At 41.5% G+C, this 18,330-nt stretch overlaps 2 protein-coding genes across 3 annotated transcripts in view; one reads left to right on the top strand and one right to left on the bottom strand.

The window, feature by feature from the left end:
* The window catches only part of LOC147180297 (organic cation/carnitine transporter 2-like), a 58,329-nt gene that overhangs the window by 8,191 nt on the left and 31,808 nt on the right, over positions 1-18,330 (top strand). For both annotated transcript variants that reach the window (XM_086071414.1, XM_086071423.1), the window contains one exon: positions 396-650. The gene's annotated coding sequence lies outside the window, so the exon portion shown is untranslated. The remainder of the gene's footprint in view (positions 1-395; positions 651-18,330) is intronic.
* onecut3b (one cut homeobox 3b) lies at positions 392-15,784 on the bottom strand. The gene is made up of 2 exons (XM_086071434.1): positions 14,644-15,784; positions 392-741 (listed from the first exon to the last, which is right to left on the bottom strand). Exons 1-2 carry the CDS (start codon positions 15,782-15,784, stop codon positions 392-394), a joined length of 1,491 nt encoding a protein of 496 aa, XP_085927560.1.

Consider the following 18,330-nt stretch of genomic DNA (forward strand, 5'->3'; position numbering starts at 1 on the left):
GGGCGGCGGACGGCGGGCGGCGGACGGCGGGCCCAGCAGGCGCATCGGCTGCCTTGATTGTGAGGGACATCGCGTTGAAAAGAAGCAAAACCAGCACCAAATGTCAAGCTCGACGTCAAATCCTCTTTTGTCGTGTCAGCCGCGTGCGCTTATTTGACGGCAACTTGCTCCAAGCGACTGTATCTTTGGTATAGGAAGAGTTCACCCCTGATAGTAAACATTCCCAATAACAGAAACCATCTGATTCATCCGCTCCGTGTCGTCAAGCGCTTTGAGCAGATGAATAAGATGGAAAGAAAACAACTACGCACCCTGTAGCTCGCTGCTTTCATGTAAATACACCTCCGAGCTTCTGACCCCCCCCCCCCCCCCCTCCGCTCCCTTCCCCCCCTCAGGCCTTGGAGAAAGTGCCGACCGAGGAGGTGCCAGGGTGGATGGGCGAGGAGTTGGCATTGCCGTGTCTGTGGGCGGCGTGCATGTGGCCGTGCGCCCCGTGGCCGTGCTCCTCGCCGTCCCAGCGATCCAGACAGCGGCGGCGGGAGTTCATGAAGAAATTGGAGACGGTGGAAAGCTCCAGGCCGAGCTGCTGGGAGATGGTGAGCTGCATCTCCTTGGAGGGTCGGCGGTTCTCCCGGAAGATGGCTACCAAGGTACGACGCTGCAGGTCGGTGAAGACCAGTCGCTGCTTCTTTGGCACCTGGTTGCGCTCTCGTCCTCGGTCTTCCTCCTTGCGTTTACATGCTGGAGACACAAGGGGCGGGGGAGGGGGGGGGGGGCGATTTGGAGGACAAGAAATGACCCAAAAAAACAATTCACATTTTTCAGATTTCTTTTCAAATGAGTTCAAGGACACTCAGATTATATGCTCAATTACATCAAGACATGAAATGACAAAAGAATATCATTTGAAAACAAACAACTCTAAAGCTAAAAAAAAAAAGTTTTAATATGTTGAATTTTTTATTTAATAATTTTTTAATAATTTCATAATTATTAATTAATAATAATTAATTTAATTGTTTCTCTAAACTTAAAAAAAATGTAAAATATGTTTAAAAATTTTTTTTAATTGGGTCAAAGACCCCCACTGCCTATGTAGGCCTACTAGTAAACATCTAAACAATGTGAAATATTATCATTTCTTATTAACTCATTGATTGCCATTGACGGCTTTAGACGTCAAAAATTCATTTGAACTATTTCTATTAGTTTAAAATGTTTTCCATTTTTGTTAACAAGAGTATGAAAACTAGAAAAAATAATATTTTATATTCAGAACAGATATTAAATCGTAAGTTAACTGATGAAGTCATGCGATTAATTACGATGACAAATTTTAATCGCCTGAAGCCCTTAATTAATTTTTAATATTTTTTTTCTTTTTTAAATCTTTTCTTTAAATAAAGAAAAGATTATTTAAAAATTAGGGGCGTCAGGTGATAATTTTTTTTTAATTGTAATTAATCGCATGACTTCACTAGTTAACTCACGATTAATAACACATTTTATATCTGTTCTAAATGTGCAATAAAAAAAATCTAGGTTTTCATACCTTTAACAAAAGTGGAAAAAAATATTTAAACTAATAGAAATCTTTCAAATAAATTTTTGACGTCTAGAGGCGTCAATGGCAGTGAATGAGTTAATTATTTGTCTGTTCATATTGCAGTCAAGTCAAAAAATGTCTTTACAATATGTTCTATGCGCCCCAACTAGTCTAAACACACACTCTAAAAATAGTTGGGTCAAAAATGGACCGATCCTCTACTTGGGTCGACTTTGAGTCTTTCAGCGTAAAACAACTCATAAATATTGGTCAGATCTTTTACTTGGGTCAAAAAATTTAGTCATTTTGCATAAAACAACCCAGGAAGTTGGGTCAAATTGACCAATAAAGTGGAGCGGTCCATTTTTGATCCAAAATTGGGTTACTTTTGACCCAACTGTTTTTAGAGTGCACCATTCTGATTAATATTGTATTAGTGGAATATGAATTAAGCAGGAATAAAACACTCCTTTTTATCCATCTCGGCGGGGGCAGCCATTTTGCCACTTGGTGTCGACCGAAAATGGCAGTTGCTCAGGTAATGACCAATCACAGCTCAGCTTGCAAAAGTCACATGACTAAAATCAGAAAACAGCTGAGTCGTGATTGGGCATTGCCTGAGCATCTGTGATGTCATTTTTAGTCGCCATCAAGTGGCAAAATGGCCACCCCTTGAGATGAGTTGCCGCTTAACTCATATTCCACTAACATATTGTCCCCAAAAAAATGTTTTTTAACTTTAATGTATCCATCTCATTGCTAAATTAACATTCACTTGAATAAAAAGACTGCATCTCAAATGGACTCCTTTTCCTTCAAGGTAGAAATGAGTCATGTAAATGTGATTACCACAGTTGACGTGGCACTTGTCAAGCTGAAACATATTGTATGTGTGGTGCTTTTGCTTTTATTTATATCTTTTGTTTATCTATCTATTGTATGCCGAGGACATTGTGACAGACAGACAATTGAATTCATTTAGAATGCAGTAGGTGCAATTTACCTGTGTATCCACCTGTTGCCATTCATACAACTAAATACAATTTCACACAGAGTATGTATATTTGTGAGTAAGACTATTTTGGAGAGAATACTTTTTGTGATATTTTGGATTTTTCTTGAACAATATACAATTATTATTATTATTATTATTATTATTATTAAATATTGTGTTTTAATTAATTTAAACTAATAAAAAATGCATTTGTACAACTAATAGGCATTATGCAGCGGGCATTTGAGGAAACACTACTTCCTGGTGGTGCGTTCACGAACAGTCCAAAAAGTTGTATCTTATAGTTTTTTCCGTATATGTTGACACCGTTTGTGATATTTCGTGTGAATGCAAGGCTGTCAAACTTTGTCTTGTTTTACTTTGGGCTCTCCTCAACTATCTCGGGAAGGAGGTGGAGGTTCACGCGTGGCCAAATTGTCTTGATTGCACTATTTGTGTGTCTCGTTGCAAATTGGGGGGTGGGGGGGGTGGGGGGGGGGCGCTCGGTGTGAAACGCTGACAAAGACGCGCGGGCCTCCGTGCGTTGAGATGCACCGTCAGTGGGGCTCGTTTGTGGCTGTGAAGGCTGGAGGGAATCTGTTCTGTTCTGCTGCCCTAAAAAGCTGCAATGATCGATTTTCCGCGGTTTTCTCCCGAACACGTGGTCCAGTAATCAGGGCTCCCTTCCCCACCCGATCGATCGCCATCGATCCGCGAGACCGAGGTGTGTGAGCGTGCGTGCGTGCGTGCGTGCGTGTGAGTGTGCGTGCCGGTGGGTGTATGTATGTGCGCGTGGCATATAACTCGGGAGCGCGCTTCGTGACAGATGAGAAGAGATTGTTTGTTTATCAGTGAGGATGTCTCAAAGAAGCATACGCGCAAAACAATGTATTGTAATGAAAATTAAAAAATAATAATAATAATAATAATTCGTCGTGTGCGCGTGTGTGTGCGTGCCGGTGGGCGTATGTATGTGCGCGTGGCATATAACTCGGGAGCGCGCTTCGTGACAGATGAGAAGAGATTGTTTGTTTATCAGTGAGGATGTCTCAAAGAAGCATACGCGCAAAACAATGTATTGTAATAAAAATTAAAAAAAAATAATAATAATAATAATTCGTCGTGTGCGCGTGTGTGTTGGCAGGAGAAAGGCAAAGGGGGGGGGGGGGGGGGTGATGAAGGGAGAGCAAAAAGGAGCTGGAAGAAGAAAGGCAATAAGGTTGGCCGCAGAGTGGAGGTGGCGCATGCACATGATTGATGACTTTACAGCAGGTTGGGACAACAACAGTAAACAGATTTGACTGTGAGGAGATCAATACGAGCGTGCACATGTGTATGCATGACCGAGTGATCATGCGTGTGTTTGGATCCTCATTTTTCTGCAGTTCGTTTCTGCAAGCAAAGCATCATCGCAAGCTTCTTCGACTTGTATGTGCACATCTCTGTCCGGCTGCCCCCTTCTTGCCCCCCCCCCCCCCACACCTCAATTGTTTTAATTTGCGCTCAGATTGATAGCCCCCCATATCGATTGATCCCAACCATTTCATGGAACGTTTATTCAATTGGTTCAGGTTCAGCCAAGCCAGAATCTCCTGCAGGCTCCCTAAGTGCTATCTCAAACTCAACTCGATACTCGCTAATGTAATGACTGAAGGCTGGTGCTAATATAGTGATAATTTAATATGTAATGCCTGTTTTTCCAACAAGTTGGGCTTCCGGCCATTTCGCAATGCCAACGCCGCTCTGCTTCCCCACTGTTCACAAATGCATCCATGTCGCTTAGAGCAGGGGGCCCGCAACCACCCAGTATACAGGTCGGATCGTTTGGCAAATAATTTCTTTTTTTCTTCGTTTGTAAACAACGGATGTAAAAAAAAAAAAAACACTGTGTTCAATTTTGTGATCTAAAAAAGAAAGATCAAGAGGAATCATTTCAAAACTTTTCTGCCAAAAGTGTGGGAAAACTTTACTAAAACATCTTAACTTTATTTGGGGTGACATTTTTGGGGCCTTAGTCAAGATTAAGGGAGTTCGTTTAAAAGCTTCATGATTCTGCTAGAAAGAAGGAAAATGTCAGGAAAAGCATACTAGAACATCTGAACTTGATTTGGGGTTAATCAGCGGCTCTTGAAATGGTGGCAGGTGAGTGCTGAGTTTGAATGCGATTGGTTGATTCTAAATTGATGTGTCGAATCTGCTGCTCTCTGTCATTCACATTTACCGAAAGTATGCTAGCTTCTGATTGGTTCGTGTTAGTCAGCTGATAGGGGATCAGGAAGTGTTGTCGCTCTGGCTGCCGTCATGACCAGTAAATTGAAATTACGAATGAATCCGTCTCCATCCTGCCTTTGCGTTTTATAAACAACGTCCCATTAACCACCAACGAATCCTCACGTTAGACTATAGCTACGCTACGTGTATTTCTCGTAATTTTTTTCTCGCAAATGTGCCACTTTATAAAGTCTCAAATTTGCAAGGAGAAAAAAACGTAAATTTGTGAGTTTATAAAGTTTTTTTTCCTCAGAATATTGCCCCCGCCCTCTAAAAAATTATATATTTATATGTGGCCCAAATACGATGTCGTAGATTACAAATTGAATTGTTGAGCAACTTCACACACACAAAACGCTTCAATTGGTAACACACGATTGATTACGTTAATCCAAAGCGAATATATTAAAGTATAATTATTTATGAGTTCATTAAACTTAACTCATTCACTACCATTGACGGCCATAGACGTCAAAAAGTCATTTGAACTATTTCTATTAGTTTCACATTTTTTTCCACTTTTGTTAAAGGTATGAAAACCTAGATTTTTTTATTGCACATTTAGAACAGATATAAATTGTGTGATTAATCGTGAGTTAACTAGTGAAGTCATGCGATTAATTACAATTACTTTTTTTTTTATCACCTGACGCCCCTAATTTTTATTTATGAAAACCTAGAAAAAAATGTATTGCACATTTAGAACAGATATAAAATGTGTGATTAATCGTGAGTTAACTAGTGAAGTCATACGATTAATTACAATTACTTTTTTTTTTATCACCTGACGCCCCTAATTTTTATTTATGAAAACCTAGAAAAAAATGTATTGCACATTTAGCACAGATATAAAATGTGTGATTAATCGTGAGTTAATTATTGAATTCACGCGATTAATTACAATTTAAAAAACTAATCGTCTGACGGCCCTAATTTTTTTATTTTTTTATTTTTTCAATTACTTAATTATTCAAACTCAGAATGAATCACAAATTTGATATCTGTTCTATATGTACAATACATTTTTTTTCTAGGTTTTCATCCTCTTGTTAACAAAAGTGGGAATTTTTGACGTCTATAGCCGTCATTGGCAGTGAATGAGTTCAACACTTTAGATTAATTTAGGAATAATTAAATTCAGGTAACTATATTAAGTTTAATGAACTAATAATTGAATGGACTGCTTTTTATGTCGCGCTTTTTCAATGCCTCACATTCGCACGCCAGTGGTCGGCTGCTGCCATGAAAGGTGCTGCCAGGTCCACTAGGAGCAGATCTGGGTTCAGTGTCAGTGAGGATCGAACCCACATCCACACGGATGGGAGACGACCACTCTACCACTGAGCCATGCCGCCCCTATTAAACGTAATGTATTCACTTTGGATTAACTTAATTCAATCGTGTAATACCAATTGAAGTTTGTTTTTAGTTTTTTTAAATTGGTTCAACAATTCTCTTTTTAGAGTGAGGGTGTGCACACTTGTGCAACCACATTATATCAGTTGTTAATTTTACTTTACCTGTTCAAAATATATTTTTTTTAATTCGGTCTCATTCTTACAAGAACTAACATTTGAACAGGGGTGTGTAGACTTTTTATCCACTGTACATCCATAGAGTTTTAAAAATGGTATTTTGACCACGTCTTTCTTCATGGCCGCGAACTAACAGCTAAAATGACTTCTTCGAGAGGGAAGAGTTACTTTCAACGTTCCCGGCGAGAATTCCATCTCAACTGGTGCTTCGCTTCCTTTTCTTGTGTTTTGTTTCATGCCGTGTTGTTGGCGACCGCTCTCCGGCGTCTTTTCGTCTTGCCTCCACTTCCAGTTGGGAACTCTCGGGCCTCCGTCTGCGTAATGGTGAGTTGTATTATTTCAAAGAATACGCGTGTAATAAATAGTAAGATATCGCGGATCCACAGCTTTGTTGAGCCATATTGTGCATCAAAGTTGGGGCCCGCGATGGCTTCGAGGACAATGGAGCCCGCTTTTGCACGCGGTCCGAGCGCGGTCGATACATATTTCAGATAATCAATAGGTCCGTTTCAAATGGTGCCCCTGAACGTCGCGCTCCACAGCAATGAATAGGACCGCAGGGAGGTCCAAAGCGGGGAGCATCTCATTAAACGGCCCTCTCTGGAGACGTGGAAGCGAAAGCGGCGAGCTCTCTTTAGGCGCCTCATTATCAAACGGGCCTTTCTGAAAGGGAACAAGCCGGCGCCGGCGCCGGGCACTCGGCGGTCTCGAGTGGCTTTCGCCGCTTTTCATATGTCAACAACGGCCACTTTATCTCCGCCGCCCTGTTTAAGCCGGAGATCAAGTCGTCGTCTCCTGTTGTGCGCTTCGTCATTGACGAGTTTGCCGACGGGAGGCGCTCGCCAGATCTTGTGTCGCTTTGAGGAAGTTGCACGATTGCGCAATCGGCGTGGTCGTACGGATCACTTCATTAGGTACACGCAGGAAATGATACAATGTCACTTCATTGATGTGGAAATGATTTACAGTGACGGGCAGAACGGGCCCAGATTTCCCTTGAAATCTGTGAGATCATTTTTTCAATACAGTATTGACTTTTTTTTTATGGACATTATGTGATGAGATTTTTTTCATGTCAAATATATGTCTTTGCTGGGAAATATTTAATACTGACATTAAAAAAAAAAACATGATTAGTTTAGTATTAGAGCTGTCACAAGGAATTGATTATTCGACATGTAATCGATTATCAAATTAATCGACAAGTATTTTAGTAATGGAGTTATCGCTTGGAGACATTTTTTTTATTTAAAGTTGTCCAAATCTTCTGATTTCAGCATATAAACAGTGATTGTATACTGATTTCTGTAATGAACGAAGACTGATTACCTTCTGTGTTTAATCAAAAACAAGATATTTGCAAACTTCTGTTCATACTTTGGAAAAACAATGACCAAACCGGTAAAATAGTAAAATGTCCATCATCCTTTTTTTTTTCTTTTTACGTTACTATACAGATACGAAATATAAAATAAACACCAACCACTGGTTAATAAAGAGTAATCGGGGGAGGGGGGGTGCTTTGGTAATACACTTCTTTGCAAAATTAAATTGAATCGAATTAGTCGATTAATCGATAGATTAATTGATTCGAAAAATATTCGATAGTGACACTACTACAAAATATAAAAATGACGATCAAACATGCTTAAGACCCAAATTACAAATATGCTCCCTGTATTTTTTCATAAATAAAATATGCTTCCTCCCTCGTACCCAAACCAACTAAACGATGTCACATGCACACACAGTATACAAACTAATGAGAAAGAAAGATTACTAAAAAAAAAAAAAAAAGCTCTTTACTAAGAAATGGTGTCACTCGCGCATCTCACAATTAGCAAAACAATGAAATGTGACCTGTGACCCATTTTGGTGCAGCCCTAAATGTGGGTAACCACAACATTAGACCTGACAAAAGTGCAAATACAGTTTGTAGGTGGAGCTTTATAGCCTTCCTAATGAAGTATCCAGTGATTATTCAAATGCTCAAGCACGTTCGACGTTCCACGTTTTGAAGTTGTTGTCCCATAAGATCAAATAGGAAAAGTCCATTTGGGGCAGTTTTTGCCCATTTCAAAGAAACGTCATAAAAATAAAAATAAATTGTGTGCATGCGTGCAGTGTTGTGAAATGAGGGGGTAAATGTGGAGGGAGGGGGGTTTTGGGGGGGGGGGGGGGGCAGACGGTGAACTAACCGCACCGTGCTGCTGCTAGTCGACCCCTGGACGGAGGGATGAGATCGGGCTTTGTGTGCGGCGAGGCGGGCCCTCTCCCGCCCTGGACGGACTACTGTAAGGCGAGAAAGAGTTTTGTGTCAATCACTGGGTGTCACACCTCTCAAGATGTACGCTTATCGATTGTATCGATCAGATTATAGGCCCTCTCGCATGTGCAGCACTGGGGGGAACACACACACACGTGCGCGCGCGCGCAGGCAGGCACGCACGCACGGCGCAAAACGCCTGCACATTGATCACGAGTGGATTATTTGAAACATTTCCTTTAGTTGTCAATTGAAAGTGCGTGTTGTCTTGTCGAGGCAAGCGATGGGAAGCTTTTGAATGGCTTGTAAACGGTCGCCTTATTGGCTGCTGTTGTTTTATGCCTTCTCCGTTTCCTTCAATGCGAATTAAGATTAAACGCCTGAACGCCTCATTTTTTCCCCACCTTTTTCTTATTTTAAAGGCAGATATAAAAACGGGAGGGAAAAAACGTAGCCTGCCTTTTAAAACGTGTGTACGCGACAAAAATACTTGTGACGTCACTTGATTTAGATTTTTTTTTTAATATATATATAATCAAAGATATTTACACAAATGTATACTTACATTTTATTTAACCCTTTGCCACATGTTGCACTGAATATTTCAAAAGGTTTTAATGGGAATGAATTCACTTTTTTTTTTTACTCAAGTATTTTGCATATCACTGATAAAGATGCATGTTTATTTTTAAATCAGTTTTAAGCGACAAAACCTTGGCTCTTTTTTTTTTTTTTTTTTTTTTTTTTTACAACCAGATTTGACTCGTGTGAAGCTTGCCCTCATAAATCAAGAACTTGAAATTAGAACTAAATCAACATGACACGTCTAAACCCGTGCAGGACTTCCGAGCAAGCCAGCGCGGCCATTTGCTGCCCACATTTCGACTCCCCGGCCACATTAAATCTTGCACACAAATCAAATTGATGTCATCATTATGAGATTGATCCCAGCGCGGCCTGGTGGCCAAATCGGGAGGAAGAAGAAAATAAAGGATTTGCTGTGTATGTCCGAAAAAAAAAGATAATTGAACATATTTGATGTGGGTCTTGCTATCAAACTTTGCAAATGTCTTCACAGCTGGATAATGATTCCACACGTGTGTGTGTGTGTGTGTGTTTTCGGGGGATGAAATGAGGGTGCGGGGCAAAGAAAGGATGCGCTGGTCCACAGCCAGACATGAAATGAGGAGGAGGAGGAGGAGGAAACGAGGGGGGGGGGGGGGGGAGGAAGGAGAGCAGAAGAGAGCAAATCGATAGCGATTCCGAGCGAGTCCGATAAGCCTTAACAATGTACAGCGCGCGCGCGCACACGTGAACACGCACACAATGCCCGCCTCCATAAAGCACGCCTTCAAATCAAATGACATCACAACCTTGAAATGGCGATGGAGGATTTGCTGACATGAGCGGGAAAGCGTCACAATTGCTCTCCAAAATGCTTTGTGAGGCTCCTCGTTTGTGAGCAAATGTCAACATTGGGGAAAGTCCGTTGTCGCATTGAGCGTTGGGTCGGGATGTTGCGGGGTGTCCTCCCCCGAACCACGTACACGCCCTTTTTTTTTGCGGGAGTGTTAAACCACACTTTTGGGCTTTCGTGTGCAGCTGCTGTTGCAAGCAGCTTACGCCGCCACTTTCTGCCTTGCCTTTTTCCCTTCCCGCGGCCCTCCGTCCTCCCTCATACTTATCAATTATTAAGCCGGCAATCGATCCTTTCACGAGGCAGCCTCTTTCAGGCTGTCCGCACAAAAGCGCAGACCATGGCCGCCGCCTTCGCTCAATCAATGGCATCTCGCAGCCTTATAGTGCAAGTGCAGCTCTTGTGTTTTTCCTGCCATTCGGCCGCCTGAGAAAAAAAAAAGGGGGGCCCTCTCAAGTCGGACGCAAGTCGGATGCCCCGCGCGCGTGAAACGATAAATGTCGGATGAGGTTTGTTTTGTTGTCGGCTCGCCTTTTCGACCTGAGCGCCCTCCGATGCGTTTTGTGCTCGCTTTCTGAAGGCTTGCTGAAGGCAACCGGTTATACTAAGGTTAGCCGGCAGGCTGGTGTTTTTTTTTTTTTTATGACGTTGCTGTCGTGCTGCAGAGCGTGGAGGGGAAATGTATGGAAAAAAGGGGAGGGGGGGGGGGGGGACGGGATTATCGATCGCCAATGTGCAAAGCCTGGCAAACACAAAAAGGACCCAGTTACACTATTAATGACACTCACAAGATCATCTGATAATCCACATGATCTATCTATCTATTCTATCCATCCATCCATCCATTTTCTATCCATCCATCCATCCATCCATCCATTTTCTATCCATCCATCCATCCATTTTCTATCCATCCACCCATTTTCTATCCATCCATCCATCCATCTATCTATCTATCTATCTATTCCATCCATCAATCCATCCATCTATCTATCCATCCATCCATCCATTTTCTATCCATCCATCCATCCATTTTCTATCCATCCATCAATCCATCTATCTATCCATCCATCCATCCATTTTCTATCCATCCATCCATCCATTTTCTATCCATCCATCAATCCATCTATCTATCCATCCATCCATCCATTTTCTATCCATCCATCCATCCATTTTCTATCCATCCATCAATCCATCTATCTATCTATCCATCCATCCATCCATTTTCTATCCATCCATTTTCTATCCATCCATCCATCCATCTATCTATCCATCCATCCATCCATTTTCTATCCATCCATCCATCCATTTTCTATCCATCCATCAATCCATCTATCTATCTATCCATCCATCCATCCATTTTCTATCCATCCATCCATCCATCTATCTATCTATCTATCTATCTATCTATTCCATTAATCCATCCATCTATGTATCTATCCATCCATCCATCCATTTTCTATCCATCCATCCATCCATCTATCTATCTATCTATCTATTCCATCCATCAATCCATCCATCTATCTATCCATCCATCCATCCATTTTCTATCCATCCATCCATCCATTTTCTATCCATCCATCAATCCATCTATCTATCTATCCATCCATCCATCCATTTTCTATCCATCCATCCATCCATTTTCTATCCATCCATCCATCCATCCATCTATCTATCTATCTATCTATCTATTCCATTAATCCATCCATCTATGTATCTATCCATCCATCCATCCATTTTCTATCCATCCATCCATCTATCTATCTATCTATCTATCTATTCCATTAATCCATCCATCTATGTATCTATCCATCCATCCATCCATTTTCTATCCATCCATCCATCCATCTATCTATCTATCTATCTATTCCATTAATCTATCCATCCATCTATCTATTCCATCCATCTATCTATTCCATCTATCTATTTATCCATCCATCCATCCATTGTGTACGGTTGTGAGGTTGAACACTTTTAACGGGGCGCTGACTTTGCCCTTCATGACGTGTTAACACAATTTGAACTGCCTTCTGTACAAAAGGCAGAAAAGTGACGGCTCTTCTACCCTGCAGCTATTTTGCAGTGTTTCCGTGTAAACTAACGCTCGACTCGCTGTCCAAACTTTACCGAGCTAAAATGACTGAAGAAAGATCTGACAACATATACCGCCAAACCAAAAATGTCACAAAAAGTATGAATACTAAAGTAATGAGGGTCTCGCCTCAATTTACTCACAAATTGATTCTTCTAAGTGGGAAATGTGCAGTTTTTTAATTATTTGAACGCAAAGTTGATAGACTCATTTTATACCTCCTGACATCTTCTCTATTAAATTGCCGGGCCTGTCACTCTACATCGCTGTCATAGATAGAAGAACAAAGATATATTTGTAAATAAAATAATAATAATTCTCCCCACTGCACCCTGGTTGGGAATGACCGACTCCACCAACCAACCACAACGTTTACATGTACAAAAATCGTGATATCCCGTTTTAGATCAAATATTCTGTCTTCACAAATGTAACCATGTTCAGTTTTGATTGACGAGGTTGAGAAGTGTTCATTTTAATATGTTTATTTTTGTGACTTGAATGCATCAGGATGAGGTTGCCTCGCAAATGTGACGAACCAGACACAACCTTGTGATGCAGTTCAGTTGTGCAACCACAAAAAGAAGCATTTTTGCAATGTCAGTCAAACTGAGCTATTTTATTTTATTTATTTATTTTATTTTTAGAATTTTACACATGATGCCGCTATGTTTTGGTTCTTACTGTCAGAGGATTTTATAAACATGCATATAGGTTGCAGTGTGTGTGTATTGATAGATGTCTATTTTTTTTTTTTTTTTTTTAGAAATAGCAAAATGGGATAACCCAAATACTCTTCAAAACATCTCAGTCCAACAATTTCATGTATTAAAATAGTGTTAAGCTTACACTATATATATATATATGAATATATATATATATATATGAATATATATATATATATATATATATATATATATATATATATATATATATATATATGAATATATATATATATATATATATATATATATATATGAATATATATATATATATATATATATATATATATATATATATGAATATATATATATATTCATATATATATATATATATATGAATATATATATATATATATATGAATATATATATATATATATATGAATATATATATATATATATATATATATATATATATATGAATATATATGAATATATATATATATATATATATATGAATATATATATATATAGATATGAATATATATATATATATATATATATATATATATATATATATATATATATATATATATATATATATAGTGTTCTAATTTTAGAGCCGCTCCAACAGTCTGCTTAATGAAAAGTCGCACGCAGCGTGTGGTTATTGCGTCTTTCAGCTCCCGATGCTCGTATCGATCTGTGTGCCACATTTAAAAGGGAGAGTGGGAACCGGCGTATTGATCAGGCGGCCTGGGGTCACCCCGGCTTTCTCCCGCGCAAAGTTGCCCCACAAGTCCGCCATCTTGTTTACAGTATGGAAATGTTTTTGTTTTTGCATTTGGGGGGCCGAAAACTGCAGGTGTTGTTTCTAAATAGAGAGCAATGCTTAAGATATAGGTCAATGATTCCCAACATAAAATAAAAAAAACAGTCAAAAGCAACCACAATTGAGTCAAGAGTGGACTGACCCAACTTTTTGAGTTATTTGATCCCAAACATTGGGTCAGATTAAATTACTAACCCACAAAGCAACCCATTTTTGGGGGGTTATTCCTTAATAACATTACATACATAAGATTAATTGAATATCCCAATTGAATTGGGCCAAAAATGAACTAGCCAACGGAGTTATTTAACCCAAAAAGTTAAAATAAAGCGATTTATTTAACCCCAAAAATTGGGTGAAATTTAATTAATAATTCACAAAGCAAGCCAATTTGGGGATTGTTTTGTGAGGGGATTCATTTGACCCAATTTTTTGGGGGGTTAATTTAATAACATAAAAATAAACTGACCCAACTTATTGAGTTATTTAAACCCAAATTAAGCCACAACGTAATACAATTGTGGTTTATTCATTTGACCCAACTATTTGGGTAAATTAAATAACCCAAGTTGGGTAAATTGAATAACCCATTTTGGGTTATTTTTGACCCGCAACTGTTTTTGGTGTGTAGCTGGAAATCCTACTTTGCTTAATTGTTCTGGAAATGATTAATTTATTTAAAATAATAATAATAATAATAATAATAATAATAATAATGTATTCGTTCTACTATCTATGTGAGTGTCGTATATATTGACAGGAATAATAATTAAATGCTCTTCAACCTGTCTATCCACTTTTTGTTATTTGTTTTTGGGGTTGCATATTATTTTTATCAATATAACATAACGTAGCTAAGCTTATTAAAGATTGGGAAACACTGTTGTGTCCGTGTTGAAGCTTGGCTTTTGTTTTGGCCGCAACAAGTGTCCGAGGTGCTGAAATGTGAGGCCCCGCGCAAGTCGATTGGGTCCTTTCACAAGTCGGGATCAATTCTGTGATGTAACGGTGATCAAAATGGACACTTTCTTACCGGCCAGCCTGAGAGCAGACATCCGCTGGAACTCGGGCTCTTGCAGCCACTTCCACATCCTCCGGAACGTCTCCCGGCCGGACTTGAGCTTACTCCAGGGTTTGGGGTTCCGCAGCAGGTCCGAGAGGGTCCCCTGGGACCGGCTCAGGATCCTCTGGGCGAATATGGCCTGCGGGATGGAGTAGCGCTTCAACTCTGCCGTTATTCTCTGAGCCACTTCCTTGGTGTTGATTTCCTCCGCCTGGATCCCCGAGCCCGCCACCCCTTGCCCGCCGCCGCTGCCGTGGCCGTGCCTGTCGCGGTCCCCCATCATGACGGCGCCGCCTCCGGGCTGCGAGTGGTGGAGGTGGCCGTGCGGGTGGTGCGGGTGGTGGTGGTGGTGGTGGTGCATGCCGTTCAGGTTGGAGATCATGCCGTGGCCGTGGCCTCCTAAACTCCTCGCCAGGTGCTCCTGCTCGCTCCGCGACAGCACGGAGGCGTGCGGCTCGAAGCCCGACACCGGCGAAAGCATCTTGCCTTCGGCGGGGAGGTGCGCGCTCGGACCGTAGGACGAGAGCGCCTGCTGGGGGTTGTGCAAAGAGCCCAGGCCGCTGGGCAGCGGCGACAGCGAGCCGTGGCCCATGCTGGACATCTCTTTGGGGTAGGGATTGTACAGGTTGCCCATGGGGGCGAGCCCGCGGTGGTCGTCCCGCATCAGCGTGAAGCTGCCGCTGACGTTCCCGGATGAGAGTCGCTGGTGGGCCGCGGCGGCGGCGGCGGCGGCGGCGGCAGCGGCGGCGTGGTGCGAGTGCGGGTGCGAGTGCGGGTGGTGCGGAAACTTCTCCGACACGGTGGAGATGGGAGGTAGATGCTGCAGCGGGGCCAGGGTGGTGTACGTGTTGCTGAGACTCATCCCGTTCTCGCACATGCTGATGGACGGGTGCAAGTGTCCGGACAGCGCGGACGGGTCGGCCCGGTAGTCTCCGCTCGAGCTGTCCAGGATGGAGGTCATGCCGGAGACCATCGCCGAGCGCGCGCCGGGCGCGTGCGACACCAGATTCCGGGAAGCCGAGCTGGGCGAAGGCGACGGCCGCGAGCTCATCGGGTTCCCCGCCTGGGGGTGCGAGGAGATGCTGTGGAGGTTCTCCATGGTGAGCTCCATCTGTTTCCCCCCCTCCTCCTCCCCGCCCTCACCCGTGTCTCGCCCGCTTCCCTAAGCCTCCTCGCGGTCCACGAGTGCGAAAATGAGCAAAACGCGTGAGCGCCGATCCATTGATCGGGAAGGTTCGATCCGCCGCGCAGGGGGGCAACTTGTGCTGTTCCCACGCGCGCAGGTGTGGCGCGTCCTGGCAGGGTCGTGCGGGAGCTTTAAGCGCGCGGTTTGCCTGTCGGCGGTTATATCTCATCTCTGGTCCAACAGCGCTCCCGTCCGCGTGCATGATGCCAGAGAGGCGCGTGGGCGCGCGTCTGCGGACACGCGCACCGGTTGAGACCCCCCCCCCCACCTGGCGCAAATAAAATTCGACGCGGTGGGATTTGGAACACTTTAATTCAAGAGCTGTTGTGATCATTTAGAGCAGCAAGGGTGCAAAAAAAAAAAAAAAAAAAACATACGAAATCATTCTATATAGGCTACTGTAGGATAGATAATAATAATAATATTTATTTATTACCCAAAGAGCACATGCAGAGGCAGAATCGTGACATTTATCGCGTGTATTTCGCTCGACGAATGGGCATAACAATCCCAAAAAAATCTGCTTACACTATCTGTTCCCGCACACATGTTTGTTGTTTCCTTGAAGATAAACTTTTGTTTTTGTTTTCCCACGGACTGTATGGTTTTGCATTTCTACGCTCAGTGATAAAGCTGATCGAAATATTGACTGACAGAGATTAATGACGACGCTCGGGCAGAAGGGGGGGGGGGGGTGCTACGCAGGGGCTTGTGGGGGGGGTTAGAGAGGTCACAAAGTTAGGATCGAGCTGGAACGCTGCACATCACTCTGCTTTAGTCAACTTCACCTGCAATGGGAGAAAGGAGAGTTACGTTTAGAGGATTGATGGGTGGGGGTGGTGGGGGGGGGGCGCTTCTTTAAATTATGGTTGACACAGGCACGCAATATAACATTAAAAAAAATAGTCATAAATGCCACGGGGAATTGTGTTATATAGTACAAGCAGCAAAGTCATATCAATTATAATTGGTGATAATTCAACTGTTCGTTTTTTATCCCAAATGTAAAATAAATGAATAAAGAGATCAATAAAAAATCTAAATAATAACATTGATAACCAGCGCTTAAATGTAGAAAGAAATCTTAATGCAATTGCAACGCTGTCGGCTGACACTCACTTTGGATTTGACTTGGAATACGAGCGCGCAAATAAAGTGTTTTCATCCAACGAGCGGTTTGGGGAAAAAAAACGCATGAATTATTTTTTGATAGGGTTTCATTAATCAGAGAACTGCATACTGGATGCGCGTGCGTGTAACTGGAATTATTTCAATTTACGAGGTTCATTTTCTCCATAAATATTGATGGCAAAGTAAACAAAAGTACTGCACGTGTAAAATGAAAACGTCATGATAATTTCAAGTTGAAAAAAAATATATCACGCATGATTTAATATAATATGAGAGTTAAAACAATAAACAATCGAAGAAAAAAAATCACGTCCATTTGATAGAACCGAATAAACTAAAATAAAGTAATTATTAAAATACGAAAACACACACACACACATTTTCCATCCGAGACTGAGGCCTCAAAGCTTCACTTTATGTATTTACGTTACGAATTGAATTAGAATTTAACGAGCCGCTTACCAAAGAGGTCACAAACACGGCCCGTGTTATTCTCGGATATGATAAAGCTCCGTGGGGGGGGGGGGGCTGATTGTTCCCCACTTGCGCAATCGATTGCGAAGTTCGATGTATCGATCGTCGATCAGTTCACTCGCACTCGGCGCGCTTCCCTAAATGCAGAAACATTTGCGCCGCGTCGTTTTTTGGCGCCGCTTCCTTCTTTTGACCCGCCTGCGCCTCCACAATGAGTGGCAACACAAACACGCCGGATAAAATGAATGCCAAGTGCTCGTTCGAACGAGAGACGGAAACAAAAGGACTTGAGGCGCTTTTTTTCTTCTTCAGCAAGGTTAATATCGAAACTCGTCGTGGCCTGCTTTGCCTTGCGTCGACGCGGCTGGTGGCGAAGACGCAAACGCCTCGAACAGGTAATTATTATACTTTAAAAAAATTAATTAAAAAAAAATATATATATATATATATATATATATAAACCTACAACTATTTATTATTTTTATTCGTTCTTCTCTCTTAATTATATCCTGAAATTGGTTGCAAATGTTCCTCGAGGAGCCCATAATTCACGGAATGTTATGTTGGAGCAAACTTATTGAATTTAGATACACATGTATAAAGTGTTAAATGGTGCAGACAGAGAACAGTATCGAGCAGCAAAAAAAAAAAAAAAAAAAAAGCAGCTTATTTTACCTGCAAGTAGGCCTATAGCAGATTTTTAAAAATGCAGTGATGCTCTCTCTGTTTACCTCATTAGGGCTCAAACTCACAGGGGAAAAAAATAAATATTAAGAATTTGAAAAAATGACAAAAGATATATAATCAAAATAAAATAAATTATAAATGATGTAAAATAATACTGTATACTTCATTTCACCATTTCT

This window comes from Leptonotus elevatus, chromosome 1, assembly GCF_054856555.1.
Source record: "Leptonotus elevatus isolate MCC_2025b chromosome 1, RoL_Lele_1.0, whole genome shotgun sequence".
In the NCBI taxonomy this organism is placed as follows: Eukaryota; Metazoa; Chordata; class Actinopteri; order Syngnathiformes; family Syngnathidae; genus Leptonotus; species Leptonotus elevatus.